Genomic DNA, 23,192 nt, shown 5'->3' with positions numbered 1-23,192 from the left:
CTGAGCTTGCTCCCAGTGGAGAGGAGGTGGGCTGAAGGGAAAAAAAAATTTTTAATAAAAAGAAAAAAGGAAAAATATGGAGGCTTTTAGAGGCTGACCTTAGAGAGCCAGAAAACACCTGTGCCCCAGGAAAGGGAGCCCAGAAGACCAGATGCTCTCTCTCACTGACAGGCAAAACTGGGGAGCTGTGCACTGGTTATGAAAGGGGGCTTTCTTTCCCTTTTTCTCTCTCTCAACCTGAGTGGTTTGGTGGAGAAAGCCTCAGCCATTTTCACTTCTTAGGACTCTAACCCAGACAGGGGTGGAGTTAACAGGGTCAGAGAGACAAAGGAGTAATTCACATGCAGAAGATAACCCCCTAGAGGGTGCATCTTCCGTAAGAGGAGGAAGGTGGGGCTCAGCTCAAGTGCCTGCCCTCCCCTCAGAACTCAAACCCCAGGGCCTGGGGAAAAACAGTCAAAACAGAAACAGCCTAAGCTGAGAATTAAAGGGGCCACACCTCTTCACACCATTGGGAGGTGATAGGCTGACAGGTGCTACCTGCTAGGCAGGTTAGGAAAAGCCCAGTGGCTAGAGGTCTCACAGGAAAGTCTGTCAGTCTCCTAAGACACACCCTCAGGGAAACTTGACACTGAATATTCTGAGACCTGAACCCAGTCTGGTCTGGGAAGATCTGATTGGGGTAACCAAGGAAACCAGATGCCTAGACAACAGAAAACTACAAATTACATTAGTAAAAACAAAGATATGGCTCAAAGGAAGAAACTTACACCTCAATTAAGATACAGTTGAGATACTGTTTCACTTTAATGAAAGAATCAATCAAAGATTTTCAAAGAAATATGCTAAATCAAATCAAAAACCAAATCAATGAGTTCAGGGAAGATATGATAAAAGAGATAAAGGATATAAAGAAAACACTGGGCGAGCATAAGGTAGACATTGAAAGTTTGAGAAAACTGCTGGTAGAATCTATGGAAATGAAAGGCACAACAGAAGAGGTGAAAAACACAATGGAGACATACAACCACAGAGTTCAAGAGGCAGAAGAAGACACTAAGTAACTGGAGAACAAGACACCTGAAATCCTACACACAAAAGAACAGATAGAAAAAAGAATGGAAAAATAGGAACAACGTCTCAGGGAATTGAATGACAACATTAAGCGCATGAATGTACATGTCATGGGTGTCCCAGAAGGAGAAGAGATGGGAAAGGAGGCAGAAGCAATAATAGAGGAAATAATCTATGAAAATTTCCCATCTCTTAAAGACATAAAATTACAGATCCAAGAAGTGCAGTGTACCCCAAACAGAATAGATCTGAATAGACCTACGCCAAGACACTTAATAATCAGATTTTCAAACATAAAGAACAGAGAGAATCCTGAAAGCAGCAAGAGAAAAGCGATCCATCACATACAAAGGAAGCTTGATAAGACTATGTGCTGATTTCTCAGTAGAAACCATCAAGGCAAGAAGGAAGTGGTGTGATATATTTAAGATACTGAAAGAGAAAAACCACCAACCAAGAATCCTATATCTGCCAAAACTGTCCTTCAAATAACAGGGAGAGTTTAAAATATTCTCTGACAAACAGACAATGACAGAGTTTGTGAACAAGATACCTGCTCTACAGGAAATACTAAAGGGAGCACTACAAACATATAGGAAAAGACAGGAGTGAGAGGTTTGGAACACAGTTTTGGGTGATGGTAGCACAGCAATTTAAGAACACTGAACAAAGATGACTGTGAGTATGGTTAAAAGAGGAAGATTAGGAGCATGTGGGTCACCAGAAGGAAAAAGGAAAGATAAAGACCGGGACTGTATAACTGAGTGAAACCTAGAGTGCTCAACAATTGTGATAAAATATGCAGATGTTTTTACATGAGGGAGAACAAATGAATGTCAACCTTGGAAAGTGTTAAAAATGGGGTGATATTGGGGAAAAATGCAATCAATGCAAACCAGAGACTATAATTAACAGAAACATTGTATTAAGCTTCCTTTAATGTAACAAAGGCAATATACCAAAGCTAAATGACTGTAAGTGGGGGATATAAGGGAGGGGTGTGGGACTCTTGGCATTGGTGATGTTGTTTGAGTCTGTCATTTTACTTCAGTTTGATTCTGTCTTTCCTTTTGTTGCTTTTTCCCTGTCATTTTTTTTCTTTCTTTTCCTTTTTCTTTGGTCTCTCTACCTTTGACTCTTCCTCCTTTGTAGAAGAAACAGAGATGTCCTTATATAGATAGTGGTGATGGTGGTGAATGCATAAATACGTGATTATATAGGGAACCATTGATTGTTTACTTAGGACAAAATATATGGTGGGTAAACAAAACCATCTTTAAAAAAAATGGGTGGATGAAGAAACCTTGAGGGTACTATATTGAGTGAAATAAGTCAGGCACATGAGGACAAATACTGCATGGTCTCACTGATATGAACTAATTATAGCATGTAAACTCTTAGACATGAAATATAAGTTACCAGGACATATAATGAGGCTAAAGAATGGGGAGCAGTTGCTTATTATGAGCACAATGTTTAACTAGACTGAACTTAAGTGTTTGGAAATGGATAGAGGTGACAATAGCACATTATCGTGAGAATAACTAACAGTGTTGAATGGTGTGTGATTGTGGTGGAAAGGGGAAGCTTGGAATCACGTATGACACCAGAAGGAAAGTTGGAGGTTAAAATATGGGAATGTATAAAGCAGTGAATCTTGTGGTGGACAATGTCCGTGATTAACTGTACAAATATTAGAAATCTCTTTCATGAACTAGAACAAATGTATGACACTATAACTAGAAGTTAATAATAGAGGGGTATATAGGGAAAAAATATACCTATTGCAAACTATGTACCACAGTTAGTAGTATTTTAACATGCTTTCATCAACAGTAACAAATGTACTATACCAATACTATGAGTCAATAATGGAGGGGGGGTGGTTAGGGGTAAGGGAGGATTTGAGTTTTCTTTTTTTGTCTTGTGCTCTAATGGTGCTGTCTCATAAATTCAGTAATTCATTTTCAACTTTGCATGTTTTTATTCTGTTTTTTCAGAACTTAAATAAACAGTCTTTTGACCTAGCAAAATTTCTACTGAAAAGGACAGTCCAGACTATCGAGGCATGCATTGCCAATGTATGTATTTCTGCCTGTGTTTATTCCTTAGTTGGGTAATTGTTAATAAAGTGTACTGATTTATTAGTATTTCTCACATATATAGATTTATTTAGCCATTATTGCATCTATTCAGAGCACATAAAAAAGACTGATATTTCGAAATGTGACCAAAGTCAGAGAAATACAGGATATTTTTAAAAATCTTACTGATGTTGTTTTAAAATGATACAAGATGAAAAATGTTACTTTATGAAAACTCAACAACCCACACACCCTCTTATACTGCTTTGTTTTTATGCATATCTTTTTTTTTTTTTTTAGCTTCTTGGGTTATTCTAATATTTGGACACTTTTTCTATAATAGTCACCTCCTGTCTCTCCCTGGGTTTACTACCTTGATTATACTGCAATGAATTTCAGCCGTTTGATCATCCCCATGGTCATAGGCTCATAGCTCTGTGGCTGACTTTGCATTTAAAAGCTATCCTCTCTAGTATATTAAACTCCCTTCATCAAAAATGCTATCTATAGTTTAAGTTCACTCTGCTAGGAATTCTAGATTTCAAATAACCTCTAATGTTTTGGGAGCAGAATTTACAAATATTCCACCAAAGTTAATTTCTTTTGCTAGAATGGTGTTACGGGTTGAATTGTATCCCCCCAAAAGATATTTTGAAGTCTGAATTCCCAGGACCTTAGAATGGGAACTTACTTGGAAATATGGTCATTACAGATGGAATTAGATAAGTTAAAATGAGATCATACCAGAGTGGGGTGGGCCCTTAATCCAGTATGACTGATATTCTTATAAGAAGGGGAGAGGGGACATAGACAGACACAGACAGAGGAGAGAACACCATAAGATGACTGATGAAGAGGCTGAAGCCCAAGGATTGCTGGAAACCTACCAGCAGCTAGGAATAGGCAAGGAAGTATTCTTCCCTACAGATTTCAGACTTGTATTCCTCCAGGACTCTGAGATAATACATTTCTGTTGGTTTAAGCTACCCAGTTAGTGGTACATGGTTACAGCAGCCGTAACTCAGACGAATAGTATGTATACATACGTATATCTTTTTATCCCTTGGATATGCCAGTCTCTTTCAATTTATTCCTTCAACTTTATATTTGGGTCTTTATGACTCTTTATCTGTATATTTTTATCTCCATGTCTTCTAGGCCATTCTAAAACACTGTTGAATATTATTTTACAGTAAGAAAAATGTTTTGTTTTGTTTTACTTTATTGAGTAGGAATTTGTTCTGTCCTTATTTTTTTAACAAAAAATCAGTAAAGTAATTCTGAGCAACCAAAAATAAATATTTGTAATTCCATTACTTTAATATAGTAGTTAATTTCATTGGTGCATATTTGCTCACGTCATACCTATTTTTTCTCATACTCCCTAAGAAATTTTGTGTTCTTTCATTTATGTATAAATATTTTGACATTGTCTCCACATCTAAAATATGCATGGCTGTAAATATTCCTTTGAATTTGTCTAACCATTTCTGTTTTCTTTGTATTTGGATTTCTTTCATTAATAATCTTTGTGAATATAGCTTTTATCTTTTTTTAAAAAAATGTGTTTTTTATTGTGAACTTTAACATATGTACATAACAGTGATAACTTTCAAAAGTATGATTTAACAAGTAGTTAGCAAATTTCAAAGAATCTCATGGGTCACAGTTCCACAACTTCAGCTATTTCCGTCACTGTAAAATGTAACATACTTACAGAAAGGTGTTAACTTTCGGTTAACAGCTCAACAAGCAGTTATGTAAGTAATTTCAAAAATTGTGTATTACAGTTCTTTCCTTATTATGCAATATAGGGTATATACCGAAAGGTAAAGACTTTCTTAGCACAATTCAATGAGCAGCTATTGAGCAAATTTCAAAGGATGTTATAGGTTACAATTCCACCATGTCATTTACCTCCTCTCAGCTATTCTAACACTCCAGCATCTAAAAAATATATATATATATTTATATAAAGTTTCAGTATTCACAGACCTTTGTTAAATCTTATCTTGTTCCTCTCACTTAATCCCTTTCTCCATCTTCAGGGATGTCTAGGCAGTTAGCACCCTAACTTGTTCATATTGGAGGGGGTGTCGACAGCATGGGGAAGGGGGCTGCATCTTATTGTTGTTCTTAAAGAGGCTGTTGCCTCTGGGCTTTAGGACTTGTCTGGCATAGGAACACTCTGGTGGATTTAAGTTTCTGAGAGATAAAATTTAGTGAGTGAATCTTTATAGAATCTCAGGTAGGGGGACTACTTTTGGTAAAGGCATGGCATATTGTGGCCATTTGGGATGTCTAGCTGGAGCTTGCATAAGAGAAACCTCCAGGATAGCCTCTTGACTCTGTTTGGGATCTTTCAGCCACTGTGACCTTAGCTTGTTGCCTTTCTTTTTTCCACCTTTTGATCAAGTAGGCATTTTCAATCCCTCAGTGCCAGGGCCAGGCTAATTTTTGGGAGTCATTTCCTATGTCGCCAGGGAGAGTCATTCCCTTGGGAGTCATGTTCTTCATTGAGGGAAGGTTAATGGATTTATTTGCTGAGTTGGGCTTAGAGAGAAAAAGGCCACATGTGAGCAAAAAAAGAGGTTCCCTGGAAGTGCCCCTTAGGGATAATTATAGGAGAGCTCAGCCTCTGATTTACAACCCTAAGTTTCACAGGAGCACATCTCAAGTTGGGGGTTTGATTTATTAAATAGTGGATTCCTAATTTCACTTAATATATATTCTATCCAAAGGTAAATGGTCAGTTTCTTACATTATCTTCACTTAGTTGTACAATCATCATCACTCTCATCTTTGAACAATTATCATAACATAATACATCCCAGAGCTCTTATCCGCTGCTAATTATTGATCCCTAGTATTAGTGTAGTGCTTGTAAGGTATTCCTATTAAATATAGTCTTTAATATGTAAAGGGTGGTTTTTCCATATACCACTCTGTAGTTAACCCTCTGCAGCAGTGTCACACCTTATAAGTATATCATGCTAACACTTATTTAGGTTTGTGGTGCTATTCTGTGGGTTACATGCCTTTAAACAACCATTTACGAAATGTTTACCTTCAGTGTATCACTGATACTTAAAATCACATTAACAGACCGTAGTCACAGCTGACCATTCCCATACCATTTAGCTCACCCTCATTATCATATCTGTACATATTAGATTATCGTTACCCTTTCAGTAGCTTCTGTCTGTCTCTGGCTCCCCTAAATTCTACATTATAAGACACTTATTTTACATTTTTCATGGAGTTCACATTAGTGGTAACATACAGTATCTCTTTTTGTGTCTGGCTTATTTCAGTCAGCATTATGTATTCAAGGTTCATCCATGTTGTTACGTTTCGTGATGTCTTTCCTTCTTACTGCTGTGTAGTCCATCATATGTATATACCACATATTTTTATCCACTTGTCTATTGAAAGACATTTGGATTGTTCCATCTCTTGGCAGTTGTGAACAGTGTCACTGTGAACATTGGTGTGCAAATATCTGTTCGTGTCACTGCTTTCAAATCTTCTGGGTATATACTGAGAAGTGAAATTGCCAGATTGTAGGGTAACTCAATACTTAGTTCTCTGAGGAACTGCCAAACTGTCTTCCAGAGTGGCTATACCATTATACAGTCCCACCAGCAATGAATAAGAGTTCCAGTTTCTGCACATTCTCTCCAGCATTTGTAGTTTCCTGTTTGTTTTAACGGCAGCCATTTTATTGATGTGAGATGATATCTCATTGTGGTCTTGATCTGCATATCCCTAACAGCTTGTGAAGAGGAACATTTTTTTCATGTGTTTTTTAGCCATTTGTATTTCCTCTTCAGAGAAATGTCTTTTCATATCTTTTGCCCATTTTATAATTGCACTATTTATACCACTGTTGTTGAGTAGTAGGAATTCTTTATATGTGCAAGGTATCAGTCTCTTATCAGATACATGGTATTCTGGTTTGCTAATGCTGCCATTTTGCAAAACACTAGAAATTCATTGGGTTTTATAAAGGGGGTTGATTTGGTTACAAAGTTACAGTCTTAAGGCCATAAAAGTATCCAAGCTAAGGTGTCAACAACAGGGTACCTTTACAGAAGAATGGCCAATGGTGTCTGGAACACCTCTGTTGTCTGGGAAGGCTGGCATCATATTCCTTTGCTCCCAGATTGTGTTTCAAAAACGGGTTTCTCCCAGGATATTTCTTTTTAGGCATCTGGGGATATTCTCTTAGTTTCTGAAGTAGCAAAAGTCTACTTTCAGTGGCTGTCTTCAAAACGTTTGTCTCAGCTGCAGCACTGAGTTCCTTCTGTTTTCCAGCTCTTTTATATGGCTCCAGTGAACTAATCAAGACCCAGGCTGAATGGGCAGGGCCACATCTCTGTGGAAACTTCCAGTCAGAGGTTGCACCCTAACCAAAGGTGTCACTCAAAGTTGGGTGTGCCACATCTTCATGGAAACAGCCTAATCCAAAGATCCCAACCTAATCAATATTAATATGTCTGCCCCCACAAGATTTCATTAAAGAACATGGCTTTTTGGGGGGCATAATACATCCAAACTGGCATACATCATATCCAAATATTTTTCCCATTGCATTGGCTGTCTCTTCACCTTTTTGACAAATTCCTTTGAGGTGCAGAAGCTTCTGATTTTGAGGAGTTCCCATTTATCTGTTTTTTCTTTTGTTGCTTGTGCTTTGGGAGTGAGGTTTAAGAAGCGACCTCTTAATAGTAGGTCTTGAAGATGTTATGTTCTATGAGTTTGGTGGTACTGTCTCTTATTTTGAGATCTTTGATTCACTTTGAGTTAATTTTTGTATAGGGTGTGAGGTAGGGATCCTCTTTCATTCTTTTGGATATGGATATGTCCCATTTGTTGAAGAAACTGTTGTGTCCCAGTTCAGTGGATTTGGGAGCCTTATCAAAAAATCAGTTTGCCATAGATCTGGGGGTGTATTTCCGAATTCCGAGTTTGATTCCATTGATCAGTAAGTCTATCCTTGTGCCAGTACCATGCTGTTTTGACTACTGTGGCTTTATAGTAGGTTTCAAAGTCAGGAAGTGTCAGTCCTCCCACTTCGTTTTTCTTTTTTAGAATGTTTTAGCAACTCGAGGCCCCTTTCCCTTCCAAATAAATTTTGATAACTAGCTTTACCAATTCTGCAAAGTAGGTTGTTGGAATTTTCATTGGAATTGCATTGAATCTGTAGATCAATTTGGGTAGGATTGACATCTTAATGACATTCATGGTCTTCCAGTCCATGAACACAGGATATTTTTCCATCTCTTTAGGTCCCCGTTTATTTCTTTTAGTAAAGTTATATAATTTTCTGTTTAGAGGTCTTTTACATCCTTGGTTAAGTTTATTCCTGGGTACTTGAGTTTTTTTAGTTGCTATTGTGAATGAAATCTTTTTCTTGAGAGTCTCTTCAGTTAGGTCATTTCTAGTGTATAAGAACATTACTGGCTTATGTGCAGTAATCTTGTATCCTGCCACTCTGCTGAATTTGTTTATTAGCTCAAGTAATGTCATCGGTTTCTCAGGGTTTTCCAAATATAAGATTAAATCATTTGCTAATAATTACAGTTTTATTTCTTCCTTTCCAATTTGGATGCATTTTATTCCTTTTTCTTGCTGAATTGCTCTGGCTAGAACTTCTAGCACAATGTTAAATAATAGTGGTGACAGCAGGCATCCTTGTCTTATTCCTGATCTTACAGGGAAGGCTTTCGGTCTCTCACCATTAAGTACTGTAATGGCTCTGGGTTTTTTATATATGCCCTTTATCATGTTGAGGAGGTTTCCTTCAGTTCCTGCCTTTTGAAGTGTTTTTATCAAAAAGGGGTGCTGAATTTTGTCAAATGCTTTTTCAGCCTCTACTGAGATGTTCATATGATTTTTCCCTTTTGATTTGTTGATGTGTTGTATTACATGATTGATTTTCTTGTGTTGAATCACCCTTGCGTTCCTGGAATGAATCCTGCTTGTTCATGGTGTATAGTTTATTTTAATATGTCTGTGGATTCAGTTTGCAAGTATTTTGTTGAGAATTTTTGCGTCTATACTCATGAGGGAGATTGGCCTGTAGTTTTCCTTTCTTGTAGCATCTTTATCTGGTTTTGGTATTAGAGTGAAGTTGGCGTCAAAAAATGAGTTAGTGTTCCATTTTCTTCAGTTTTTTGAAAGAGTTTGAGTAAGAATGGTGTTAGCTCATCTTGGAGAGTTTGGTAAAATTCCCTTGTGAAGCCATCTATCTAGCCCTGGGCTTTTGTTAGTAGGAAGCTTTTTTGATGACTGATTGGATCTTTTACTTGTGAGTGGTCTGTTGAAGTCTTATTTCTTCTCTGGTCAGTCTAGGTTGTTCATGTGTTTCCAGGAAATTACACATTTCCTCTAATTGTCCAGTTTGTTGGCATACAGTTGTTCGTAGTCCTGTGATTTTTAAAAATTTCTTCAGCATCTGCAGTATTGTCCCCCCTCTCATTTGTTATTTTGTTTATTTAGTTGTTCTCAATTTTTTACTTTGTCATTCTGGCTAAGGGTTTGTCAATCTTATTGATCTTCTCAAAGAACCAACTTTTGGCTTTATTTATTCTCTCTATTGTTTTTTGTTTTCTATGTCATTTATTTCTGCTTTAATCCTTGTTTCTTTTCTTCTACTTGCTTTAGGTTTAGTTTGCTGATCATTTTCTATCTTCTTCAGTTGTTCTGTTAGTTCTTGGGTTTTAGCTCTTTCTTCCTTATTAATATATGCATTTAGAGCTACAGATTTCCCCATCATTACTGCCTTGGCTACATCCCATAAGTTTTGATATGTTGTATTCTTGTTTGCATTTGTTTCTAGATATTTAGCAATTTCTCCTGGAATTTCTTCTTTGACCCACTGATTGTTTAGGAGTGTGTTGTTTATCCTCCAGATATTTATGAATATTCTAGATCTTTGATGTTTATTGACTTCTAGTTGCATTCCATTGTGGTCAGAAAATGTGCTTTGAATAATTTCAATCTTTTTAAAATTTATTGAGGCTTGTTTGATACCCCAGCATATGAACTATCCTGGAGAAAGTTCCATGAGCACTAGAGAAGAGTATATATCCTAATTCGGGATATAATGCTCTATATAGGTCTGTTAAATGTAATTTGTTTATCACATTGTTTAAGCTCTGTTTCCTTATTGGTCTTCTGTCTGGTTAATCTATCAATATTGAAGTCTCCCATGATTATTGTGGATACATCTATTCCTTCCTTCAGTTTTGCTAATGTATGTCTCATGCACTTTGGAGCACCTTGACTGAGTGTATAAACATTTATGATTGTTATTTCTTCTTGGTGAATTGTCCGTTTTATTAGTATATAGTGTCCTTCTTTGTCTCTTTTGACATCCTTGCATTTAAAGTCTATTTTATCTGAAATTAGTATTGCTATCCCCGGCTTTCTTTTGGTTTAACTTGCATGGAATATTTTTTTCCATCCTTTCACTTTTAATCTCTTTGTGTTGCTAGGTCTAAGATGAGTCTCTTGTAAGCAGCATATTGATGGTTCATATTTTTTAATCCATTCTGCCAATCTACATCTTTTAATTGAGGAGTTTAATCCATTCACATTCAGTGTTATTACTGTGAAGGCTCTTGAATCAGCCATCATATCTTTGGTTTTTATTTGTCAGATGTATCTTTTCCTCTCTCTCTCTGTTTCCTTTAAGGTACCCTTATTAAAGCCCTTCCTTACTTATACATGGCAAACCAGATTTTTTCAAAGAGTACAAAAAAATAAACAGTGAAAAATGTCTACTTAAACTCCAAAAAACCCAATCTCAATTCCCAGAAATACCTATTATCAATACGTTTTTATATATCCTCCAGAAGTGTTCTTTGCATATCTGCATGTACGTGTAATTTTGTAAAAACCTAATGGGAGTGTTTTATATACAGATTCTGTACTTAATTGTTTAAAAATAGATCCTCCTGATTTAACACAGAAAGTAATTTTTCATTCTTTTCATGGTCTGCATAGTATATATGATTTTCTGACTCTGAAAGTATGTTGGTTTTCAAAAGGAATATACCATTTTACAACACTGCCAGAAATGTATGCTTGTATCGATTGCATACAACTGCCTCTTTAGTATTTTCAGTTTAATATTTTGTGTGTGTATGTCTTTAATTTGTGCTCTTGATAGGATAGGTATTCTTATTTCCCTCTAGCATTTAAGGAAAAAAAAGAAATATCCTTTATATTATCAGCTTCTCTGTCCTATGAGTCAAAATGTATTTGCCTTTCTCTTTGGGTTTTTTTAAGCAAACTCATCCTCCATGCCTCCCCACCCCAACCACCAACACCAACAACAACAACTTTAAAACATTCTTTATCACAAATTCATGAGAAAATTAGACTTAAAAATTTAAAAGATTGGGATTTAAAAATTTTTTGTGCTACAAGAACATTTCTCTATAATGAACTACATAAGCTGTCTAAATTGTTTTTCTTTAATGAGAGTTAAGTTTCCTAGAAATGTCATCCTAACTTGAAACAAAGCTAACAACTCACTTTTTTTATTTTCCTAAATTTTTTTGGAAATTTATTAATTATGCTATATAGGTGACTATCCTATTATATATATTAGTACTTGAAATACCATCCTGCATCATCATCTTCAGTTGTTTATATAATGACTGATTATTTAGTACTTTTTAAAAAGATGTTTGTAGAACCATGCCAATTTTTTAATGAAATTGGTATTTTATTTTTGCTTTTAATGTCTCCTGCAGTTTTTCAATCAAGTTCTGGTGCTGGGAAGGTCGTCAGTAAGTGATTTGTCAGAACATGTATTTGATCTGATTCAGGAACTTTTTGCTATAGATCCTCACTTATTGTTATCTGTCATGCCACAGCTTGAATTCAAACTGAAGGTAAGATTAACTACAATTTTTTAAGCCCTTTAACAGTTTTTCTCTGATTGTAAAAAAAAAATGAAATGTTTGTTCAATTTATCTTCTTATATTTAGTTAAGGTATATATTTTTTAATCATTTGAATTAAATCACTATCTCTTACCTGGAGGAGATGGGTATTTACATTACAAACATTGCAAAATTGTATTAACAGTCCCAGTTGTTGAATGTCTGCTGAGAAACACAATGATGCAAATAACAGATATTCTAAAAAGGTTATTTTTCTAAAAAGTTGTAATATATGTTGATATCAAAGGACATTTATTCTTAGGTAGGTCGGTGTTAAAACATGAAAAGGTTCTAAACTGAGTACTCAAATGGTCTTGTTTACAACGTAAGGTCCTTACATATTATAGATAATAGAAATTTTACTGAACAGTGAAATTTATATATATTGATATAACTAAGCAAGGAATTTATAGCTCCTCAAACCAAATTTAAAACCTGAAACTCTGTCCCCCACCCCAGTTGAGCCACAGAAGATAACACCTTGCATTTGTGTAATACTCTACTTTTGAAAGACTTTATATCCAGTATCTTATTGGATCCTTAAATTGAACTGTTTATAATGAGGACTGGCATTGAAATTTTGGTTTTTGAGATAAAAAATCTTAAGATGAAGTATTAAAGCAGATTTGGTATTGGAATTAAGATTTTCAGATTCTAAAATGTGGTATAAATAACTAAGAATTATCTGTATTGTCTGTTTTAGCAATAGCCTAAAGTTGTCTCCATACTAAATTATTCCTAGGTGTAAGCCAATGTATTCATAGAGTTGGAAGGTGTAAAGTCAGTCAGATCTCTTTAATCTTTAAGCAGGGCACCCATGATAGGTAGAACATTATGAAGGAATATGGGAATTAGGTTTCCTTTTTATGGGCTTATTGTAAACTAAGGGAAACTAAACTGTAGTGGCTGTTCATACATCGTTTTTCTACTGTAAGCTCTTGTATCTAAAGCAGAAGTTGCTAGCAAGCTGCATCCAGCTCCAAAATAGGTTTTATTTGATTTTTAAAGATTTTTCTTTCTTTAGTTGCTAACGTGAAATGAATGGTTAGATTTAAAAACCAGATTTTGGCTCAAAATCCGGATGTTTGCCTGTTTGTTTTTTAAAAATTGGAAGATCTGGCAATATTGGGCCATTTTTTTCTACATGGTAACAAAACGGCTGGTAACGAATTGTAGTTCCTTCTTAAATGAGTTATGATCTTTTCGGTATATGTCAGCCTCCATGACTCCTTATCTTATATTCACTCTTCTTCATTGTTATAATTTGTTTTCATAGCCCCTGCTTTAAAGGCAAATGAGCAAGAATTTTTCCCTGTAGATTTCTTAATTTCTTTTTTAAAAACTTAACACTTTAGTCAGAAAATGCTTAGCTGACAGTGTAGTTTCTTTTATTACAATATAGCATTAGTGAAAGTATATAATAGAATATTGTATTACTACAATATGGTAATATATTGTAATATGATAATAAGATTTTTATGTTTTTCTGTGTTCATTGATAAATTTACTTTTTTTTTACCCTATAGTGAGCTAATGTCGTGCCTAAATAATAGTAATTCTGGAATATTTTGTTTATTGTCTTACAGTATAGAGGTGCCGTTTTCGGTTTGCTAAAGCTGCTGGAATGCAATAGACCAGAAATAGGTTGGCTTTTTTAATGGGGATTTATTAGGTTACAAATTTACAGTTCTAAGGCCATGAAAATTCCAAGTTAAGGCATCAGAAGAAAGACTGCTGACATCTGGGGTTCCTCTGTCATACGGGAAGGCACATAGCAACACCAGCTGGTTCTTCTCTCCTGGGCTCTTGTTTCAGTTGCTTTCTCTCTCACCTCCCCCAGGGGTTTTTCCTCCCTATGCTTCTCCGGGACAAATTCTAGATTTCATCTCTTAGCTTTTCTTAGCTCTCTGAGTTTCATCTGTCTTTTATCCTCTCATAAAGGACTCCAGCAAGGGGATTAAGACCCACCTTGAATGGGCTGGATCACATCTCAATTGAAATAGCCTAGCCAAAAGGACCTACCCACAATAGGTCTGTCCCCACAGGGATGGCCTTTTATGGGGTACATAACAGCTCCAAAACAGCACAGGTGCCATAACCCGTGTTCTTAGTTGCTTCTTACTTCAACTCGAGCCTATACAGGTATTTAGTTTTCTCATTACCAATATGTATTCAACAGTGTAGGAAGTTTTTGTGGCTGTAGTGATTTTCTATAGTTGTATCTCTGAATTATATGGCCACAGCTTTTTGTAGTTAGGAGTCCTTAGTTACAGTCCTTTGAGAACAATAAAAATGAGAAAGTGCTTCAAAGCAATTTCTTTGTTTCTACTCTATATTGGACCGTTGCATAAAGCTTTAAACACTACCACCACACAATTCCATATGGTGCTATTTTTTTGTGTAGGGGGGTTCCCCAGAGTTGTCCTCCCTAGCTGCTTTGGCTATAATTATTAGGAAATTTGCAACATTTTGCATTTAAGACTTATTCAGGGGCAGAGAGGGAAAGAGAGAGTGATTTTCACTTATTCCCCAAATTTAAAAATATAAAGTAATCATATTTGTCTTATTTTGGTTGAAGTGAAAATTAAGTTTCACAGGAAATTGTTCTGAATCAGTTACTTTGTAATTAGAAACAGTAATAGAGTTAATTCCTTGTGGCTAGAACTGGAGAGAAAAACTAATTTGGCTTTCAATTGTTTTTAGAAAGTCACTGGTAAATTCTTAATGCAGAATCTCCAATTTTTATGGACTTTTAAATTACTAAAATATGTATTTGTATTTGTAATTCAGTGTATTATGTAATATCTCTGAAATGATGTTCACTTTGGGGTGAATTAATACTGCAACTATACATCAGAGACACCAAATGATTGTTCCACAAGAAAAATACTGCTACCATCACTACAATCATTCCAGCCTTAATCAAGAAATATATTTTGAAGTTCTCTGAAGCTTTTTATTTAGTAGTTCAGTATTCAGTATATCAGTGTGAAATGTCCCCCCAATATTTGAAATAATCACTAAACTGTTAAAAATAGTCATTTGGAAGTAGAACAAAACCTTCACTTATTCCAGTGTTTGACATGATAGAAAAAATTTTCTTTAAAAAATAAATGGTGTTGGCTGATAAATTAGACCTTAAAAACCTGTGCTACTCTGCCTTGTTTTTGCTGGAGAAAAACTTTGTCAAAGAAAATACTTTTTGTCATTCAAATTAAAGTGTTAAAACTTGATACAATTTTCATTTTTACGTCTGTTTGATAATTGTGCCTGTCTTAACTACAAAACACCTAAGCCTGATAGTTAAATTATTTGTTTTTCTTTTAAAAATTTCGGTCTTTTCCCACGTGTATTTGTTTATTGGATTTCTGGTATTGCTTTAGACATTTTATTTGAACAGTTAAAAAAATGACAATTGCTTTTAGGTATTGTGTTTATATTTTTAGTAAATATGTGATTTTTAAAAAGCTTCATATACTGTATGGTTTTTCATAACAGGATAAGAACAAAAAACAACCTTAAATTTAAGGTTTGCTTTTTTGTAGTATTCAATTCATGTGATATTTTAGATCCTTTTAAGAATCTTACTCTGCTATTAAAATGAGTTTTCTTGAATCATAACATTCTTCAGTGTTATATTCTGCAGTCAATTGGGGACACTGAAACTTTACACATCAAAATCTTATTGTTTTCATTTCTTTGGCATTTGTGTTACTGTTTATGTTGGAGCTTAAATTACTGGACAGATCTCTTATAAAGAAAACTTATTAGGATAGAAATTATTTGTAGCTTTGTCCCTTCACAGAATTTCAGGGCTCTTAGAAAATGTTGTCCATTATCTTTTATCTTTCTAAATAAATGTCTGTTACCAATGTTTAGATTGTAAACAAGCAGTGAAATAGGCATAAATTAGCAGTTGGGAGGGTGTGAAATAAGAGTAAAGAACCAGATGATCTAACATGGAATCATTTCAATTTCTGTATAGAAAAAGAGCATTTGATATTTCAAGTTTCTCACCATTATGAGCAGAAATATGACATTGTAGCTTCTTGGGAATGTTTCAGTTTATCGTTTTTTGTAATCTGGTAATCTTCTGGCTTCATTTATTCTTTCCTCTTTTCCTCTTCCTAGAGCAATGATGGAGAAGAGCGTTTGGCTGTTGTTCGACTTCTTGCGAAATTGTTTGGTTCTAAAGATTCTGATTTAGCAACACAGAATCGCCCTCTTTGGCAGTGTTTTCTTGGACGGTAAGAGAACCTAAAAATGCTTGAGTGCTAACTTTTGTTTTGGCCGCCAGTCATTACGGTCCACTTGATTAAAGCCACACATATTGAAACTTGAATTGGTATCTGTTGATTTCTTTGGCATCCGTGTTGCTGCCTTTCTTGGAGAATAAATTGTAGGATTTTTTTTTTTTAATAAAGTACACTTATTATCTACCCAGATAACACTTTTTTAATTTTTTTTTTTTAAATAAATAAACAGGAAATACATGAGCATGCTCTGTCTTCAGATTTCTAAATAAACGATGAGACTGAAGACCTAGTGGTCCAATATTAATAATAGCTGGCATTTGTCAGTCTAGCAGCTTGCTCATTTCCTAGTGCTTATCTTCTGGATGTGCAGCTTATCTAATTGGATGATGTGTTTTTAACTGAATTTATATAATTGTTTAATCTTTAAATTGAAAATACTGCTCTTAACTCAGTTTTAAATGCTTCTCAAGAACTCAGAATGATTTTTTTCAACTTGATGGTAAAGTTGAATAACCTGTGAAATTTATTCCATTTACATGTTTTATTTACTTCAAACATTGATTGAAAAATACATTTTCACTATTAGTATTCTAGAGAACATTAGAAATTTACCATGGTTTAATTCAACTACTTCAGAAGACTGTCTCAGAAATTGTCTTAAAGTTAATTCTTTATAGTAATGCTAGGTTAAATGTTAAAACATGGCAAACAAATCTAAAAAACCTCTTATGTTGACGAAATGACATATTAGCATTATATTTGTTCAGAACAAGTCATTTTCAAGATCTTAGGAGTAAATGCTAAATATTTGATTAAATGCTATTCCATAAGAATTTATTATACAGGGAATGAAGCAACTGTACTTGTCACGTTAAGAAAAGGAATTCCCTGTGCCTGTGTTTGCCATCAGGTTTTATAGTAAAACATTAAAGAAAAAACGTATAGCTCAGTTTTTCACTTTCGTTACTTGTAAAAGCTAAATCAGCCATGACAGACTCCTCATATTCATTATTTTATATTCGCTGCTAACTATAGTGAGGCGTCCTGGTTCATAGAAATAAACTAGTATGATCAGTCTGTTCTTTATTATTTTTCTTAACCATAGCATTAAGTGTTTTAATATTTTCTAATGTTACTGTTTGTAAATAATGTTTAGTCCCCTCCCCCAGCAGTTAGAAATTACAAAACTAAGTAAATAATTTAAAGATTGGTGACTCACTCCCTTTATCCAGTGTATAGATGGATGAGTAGAAAAATGGGGACAAAAACTATATGAAACATAGGGTTGGGAGAGATAATTTAGATGTTCTTTTTTTACTTTTCTTTTTATTATTTTTTTTACTTTTTCTGGTGTAAGGAAAATGTTCAAAAAATAGATTGGGGTGATGAATGCACAACTGTATGATAGTACCGTGAACAGTTGATTGTACACTATGGATGATTGTATGATATGTGAATATATCTCAATAAAACTGAATTAAAACAAACAGCAAAAAGAAATTGGTAACTAGCTCTGGATAAGAAAGTAGGAGTCCTTTTTTTTTTTTTTTTTCTTACAATTAAAAAATAATTTTTTTATTGTAGCATATAACATATATGCATATAAGTGATAACTTTCCAAATGCACTTTGACAAGTAGTTACAGAGCAAATATCAAAGAATATTGAATAGTTCCCACAGTTTCAGTTATTTCCTTATTGTGGGATATAACATATATATAAAAAAATACCATCTTTCAAAGTATGATTTAGCAAGTAGTTATGTAGGAAATTTCCAAAGTTATCAGGAGTTACAGTACCATAGTTTGTTATTTCCTCATTGTGAGGTATAACATATATACAAAAAGGTTATAACATTCAAATTACAATTTAATAAGTAGCTATAGAGCAAATTTCAAAGAATGCTATGGGTTACAGTTCCACCATTTCAGTTCTTTCCTTCTAACTATTCTAATACCATAGCAACTAAGAAACAGAAAATTATATAGAGATTCAGTATTCATAATCCTTAGTTAAATTCCACCTTGTCTGTTGCTACCCCTTCCTCCAGTTTAATCACTTTCCCAATCTTCACGGAAGTCTGGACAGTGACTACCCTAACTTGTTCATGTTGAAAAGGGGTATTGACATCTTGGGAAAAGGGAACACATCTGGTTGATGTTCTTGATGATGCTCTAGCCTCTGTGGGACTTACTTGGCATAGGAGTTTTCTGGAGGATTTAAGTTTCTGAAGAATAAACTTAGTGAGTGAAACTTGTATAGAGTCTCAGATAGGGATCAGGGTATTTTTTGGGGTTTTCAGGACCTCTGTTGACTTGGGCTTATCATACTGTGGCCATTTGGGCATATGTAGCTGAAGCTTGCATAGGAGTATCCTCCAGGACAGCCACTTGATTCTATTTGAATTCTCTTAACCACAGGAACCTTATTTTGTTGCCTTTCTTTTCCCCTTTTTGGTCTAAAAGGAATTCTCAGCCCCTTGATGCCAGGGTTAGGCTCATTCCCTGAGTCCATGTCCCATGTTGGGGGGAGGGTGATGAATTTATTTGCAGAGTTGGGCTTAGCGAAGGTCCACATTTGAGCAACGAAAGAGGTTCTCTGAAGGTGACTCCTAGGCATAGTTATAGGTGGGCTTAGCTTCCCCTTTACAACCGTAAGTTTCATAAGAGCAAACTTTAACATCAAGTCTTGACTTATAAAGTAGGGGGTTTCTAAGTTCACGTAGCCTATGTTTTGTCCACGATAATCCTTCTCTCTCTCAAATTATCCACATTTAGTTATGCAGTCCTCATCACTCTTCATTTTAAACAATTCTCATGACCCCAAACACCCATAGCTCTTTTCAGCCCTTAATTACTTGTCCCTAGTGTTTGTGTGGTACTAGTAAGGTATTCTTATTAGTTATAGTCCCTAGTATGCAACAGGTAGATTTTTCCCATATACCATTCTATTGTCAACTCTGCACCAGTGTCACACCTTAGAAGTATATCGTCCAAGCCCCATCTATATTTGTAGTGCTGATCTGTGGGATATATGCCAATCTGTCTTCCGCAGTGGCTGTACCATTGTACAGTCCCACCAGCAATGAATAAGAGTTCCAGTTTCTCCACATCCTCTCCAGTATTTATTATTTCCTGTTTGTTTAATGGCAGCCATTCTTACTGGTATGAGGTGATATCTCATTGTGGTTTTGATTTGCATTTCCTTAATAGCTAGTGAAGATAAACATTTTTTTCATGTGTTTTTTTAGCCATTTGTATTTCCTCTTCAGAAAAATACCTTTTCATGTCTCTTACCCATTTTATAATTCGGCTCTTTGAACTATTGTTGTTGAGTTGTAGGATTTCTTTATATATTCAGGGTATCAGTCTATTATCAGATATATGATTTCCAAATATTTTCTCCCACTGAGTTGGCTGCCTCTTCACCTTTTTGATGTTTTTTTTTTTTTTTTTGAGGTACAGAAGCTTTTGATTTTAAGCAGATCCCATTTATCTATTTTTTCTTTCATTGCTTGTGCTTTGAGTATATGGTCTTAAGAAGCTATCTCCTATTACTAGGTCCTGAAGCTGTTTCTCTGTATTATCTTCTAAGAGTTTTATTGTGCTGTCTCTTGTATTGAGATCTTTGATCCACTTTTGAGTTAATTTTTATATAGGTTGTGAGGTAGGGGTCCTCTTCATTCTTTTGGTTATGTCTATCCAGTTCTCCCAGCCCCATTTGTTTAAGGGACTGTTCTGTCCCATTCTGTGGACTTGGGGGCCTTATCAAAAATCAGTTTGACCCGGTACAACTCTACAGTCAATTTGTTCAAACACCACAATTGCATGGAACTTTGAATAGGAAGTGAGATACAGTAGGTTAGTATAGGCTGGAGTGAAATAGTGACACATCCCAGAGTAATTTGGGCAGATAATAAAAAATATATTTACAGCCTCCCCCTCCCCAGCCCCGAGGATCTGGGGGAAGGTGCGGATGTGTTGAACATCCTCACCTGGACTGGTGTTGATGTTGTCACAAACATTGGGACTGGCGGTTTGATGTGCTGAGCCCTCGAGCATGGGACTTGCCCTTATGAAGCTCATTACCACAAAGGAGAGTCTAAACTTGCATGTAATGGTGCCTGAGAGTCTCCCCCTGAGTACCCCTTTGTTGCTCAGATGTGGCCCTCTCTCTCTCTAACCGAGCCATCTCGACAGGTGAACTTGCTGCCCTCCCCCCTACGTGGGACCCGACTCCCAGGGTTGTAAATCTCCCTGGCAATGCAGAATATGACTCCCGGGGATGAATGTGGATCCGGCATCGTGGGACTGAGAGTATCTTCTTGACCAAAAGGGGGATGCAAAATGAGACGAAATAGTTTCAGTGGCTGAGAGATTTCAAATGGAGTCGAGAGGTCACTCTGGTGGACATTCTTATGCACTATATAGACAACACCTCTTAGGCTTTAATGTATTGGAATAGCTAGAAGTAAATACCTGAAACTACCAAACTCCAACCCAGCAGTTTGAACTCCTGAAGACAATTATATAATAATGTAGATTACAGGGGGTGACAGTGTGATTGTGAAGACCTTGTGGATCACACCCCCTTTATCTAGTGTATGGATGAGTAGAAAAATGGGGATAAAAACTAAAGGACAAATGGGGTGGGATGGGGGGATGATTTGGGTGTTCTTTTTTCACTTTTACTTTTTATTCTTGTTCTGGTTCTTTCTGATGTAAGGAAAATGTTCAGAGATAGATTGTGGTGATGAACGCATAACTATGTTATCATACTGTGGACAGTGGATTGTATACCATGGATGATTGTATGGTGTGTGAATGTATTTCAATAAAACTGAATTTAATTAAAAAAAAAAAAGTAGATTGCAGATAATCAAAAAAAAAAAAATCAGTTTGACCAAGTATCTGGGGGTTAAAACATTTTTTAAATAACTTTATTTTTTGAGATGATTTCAAAAATAGAAATATTTCATAATTAATGAATATATTTTTAAAGCGTAACCCAATAAATTTTAAGTTTGAAAATTCCTTTATTATATATGCTATTTTGAATTTACATGTAGAGTTTCTTACTTATTGAATTTTTACAGTATATACTGGTCCTTTGAAAAAGAACATTTCAATACAAGCTGATCCTGGCCCCTTGAATCCTTTACATTGTAAGACAATGTGACACTCACACTTTTGCACTAATTTTTGGTCTTCTGGCTCCTCCTCTTATATATGACTTTGCTTCTCTATACCACCTTCCATTATTTTCTTCCCATAAAATTATTTTGTGAAGCAGATTTTATGTATTTTGAATATTTAATATATGTTTTATAGCATAATTTTAAGCTACTATAAATTGGGTAGTTTGGGTAAGGGATGTGTTTGTACTCTTTTTTTTAATTAATTTCTTAAATTGTTAGATATATATGTATAACCATTTCATTTTAACCTTTTTAAAATGTACTTTTCACTGGCGTTAATTGTACTTTACTTTTTCATCACCCCAAACAGAAACTCTGTACCCATTAACCAATAATTCCTCCTCCCCCCCTCCCTAGCCCTTAGTAACCTCCCTTCTACTTTTTGTGTATGAATTTGTTTATTCTAGGTATTTTACATAAGTGAATTAATGCGATATTTGTCCTTTTGTGTCTGGCTAGTTTCATTTAACATCCTTGTTGAGGCATGTGTCAGAGCTTCATTCCTTTTTGTGGCTAAATAATACTCCATTGTGTGTATTTATCACATTTTGTTTATCTATTCATCAGCTGATGGAATTTGGGTTGCTTCCACTTTTGGAGGATTGTGTATAATGTCTCTTTGGGCATTGTATGCAAGTATCTGCTTGAGTCTCTCTCTGCTTTCAGTTCTTTTGGGTTATATACCTGGGAGTTGGAATTGCTGGATTATATGGTGCTTATACTGCTTTTTTTGTGTGTAAACAAATTATGTTATTGAAAATGTTTTTGTAAAATTATGTATCTTTTCCCTCATTAGTACTATTTTGGATTCTTCTCCGAGCATATTAGTTGTCCCTTTAATAATCCCATTTTCTAATAAGTAACTGTTGTTTTTGAGCATTTACAAAATTTATGTTAGTTATACCTTAATTGAAAAGAATTATTTTGACTTAAAATTAATATTTAGTGGTCTTTTTCTGTATAGATTTAATGACATTCATGTTCCTGTGAGATTAGAAAGTGTGAAATTTGCCAGTCATTGTTTAATGAACCACCCAGATTTAGCAAAAGACCTCACAGGTAAGCTGGCTGATTTATTATAAATATTAAGAGTAATCACACATATATTTTAGGTCTGGTCTGTAGCCTAACTTCAGTTTAACTCTGGCAGAGTTTCAAGTCTATATCAATAAGAATAAGTAATTTATTTCATGTATGCACAATAAAATTTCACTTGAAATCTTCGTATTTTATAATCATTCGGAATTTTTTGCAACTTGTAGTTTGAGGAAGTGAACTATACCTTATGTTTGGTATTTAGGTCCAAATTATTGTTTCTAAGTGACAATTACATTTAGTAACATAATAATAAAGAGGAAAGTGATTTTCTTCTGGACTAGAATTTCTTCTGATTGAAACCCAGAGCATTTGAACTCACCTATCTGACAGTAGCAAATGGCTTTTATCAGAATGCTGTTGTTTACCAGAAGAGATAGCATTTTTCTGTTTTGATTAGTTTGTATTATATCAGTTATTTCAGAATTTTTGTTTTAAAGAGTACATAGAATGTTATTCTAGATTTTGTGTGGTGTAATGCACAGGTATTTACCAGCTAATTTCCTATATAAATCAGATACTGCATTG

At 35.0% G+C, this 23,192-nt stretch overlaps 1 protein-coding gene across 4 annotated transcripts in view; it reads left to right on the top strand.

The window, feature by feature from the left end:
- Positions 1-23,192, top strand: part of PDS5A (PDS5 cohesin associated factor A) — a 188,076-nt gene that overhangs the window by 84,392 nt on the left and 80,492 nt on the right. For all 4 annotated transcript variants that reach the window (XM_037829628.1, XM_037829625.1, XM_037829626.1 and 1 more), the window contains 4 exons: positions 3,075-3,155; positions 11,927-12,067; positions 16,249-16,364; positions 22,534-22,628. In XM_037829628.1, the coding sequence (XP_037685556.1) occupies positions 3,075-3,155; positions 11,927-12,067; positions 16,249-16,364; positions 22,534-22,628 (433 nt within the window). The remainder of the gene's footprint in view (positions 1-3,074; positions 3,156-11,926; positions 12,068-16,248; positions 16,365-22,533; positions 22,629-23,192) is intronic.

Source organism: Choloepus didactylus, chromosome 3 (genome assembly GCF_015220235.1).
Source record: "Choloepus didactylus isolate mChoDid1 chromosome 3, mChoDid1.pri, whole genome shotgun sequence".
Classification (NCBI taxonomy): domain Eukaryota; kingdom Metazoa; phylum Chordata; class Mammalia; order Pilosa; family Megalonychidae; genus Choloepus; species Choloepus didactylus.
The sequence above is the reverse complement of the archived record's forward strand: the minus strand, read 5'-3'. Positions and strand labels throughout refer to the sequence as shown.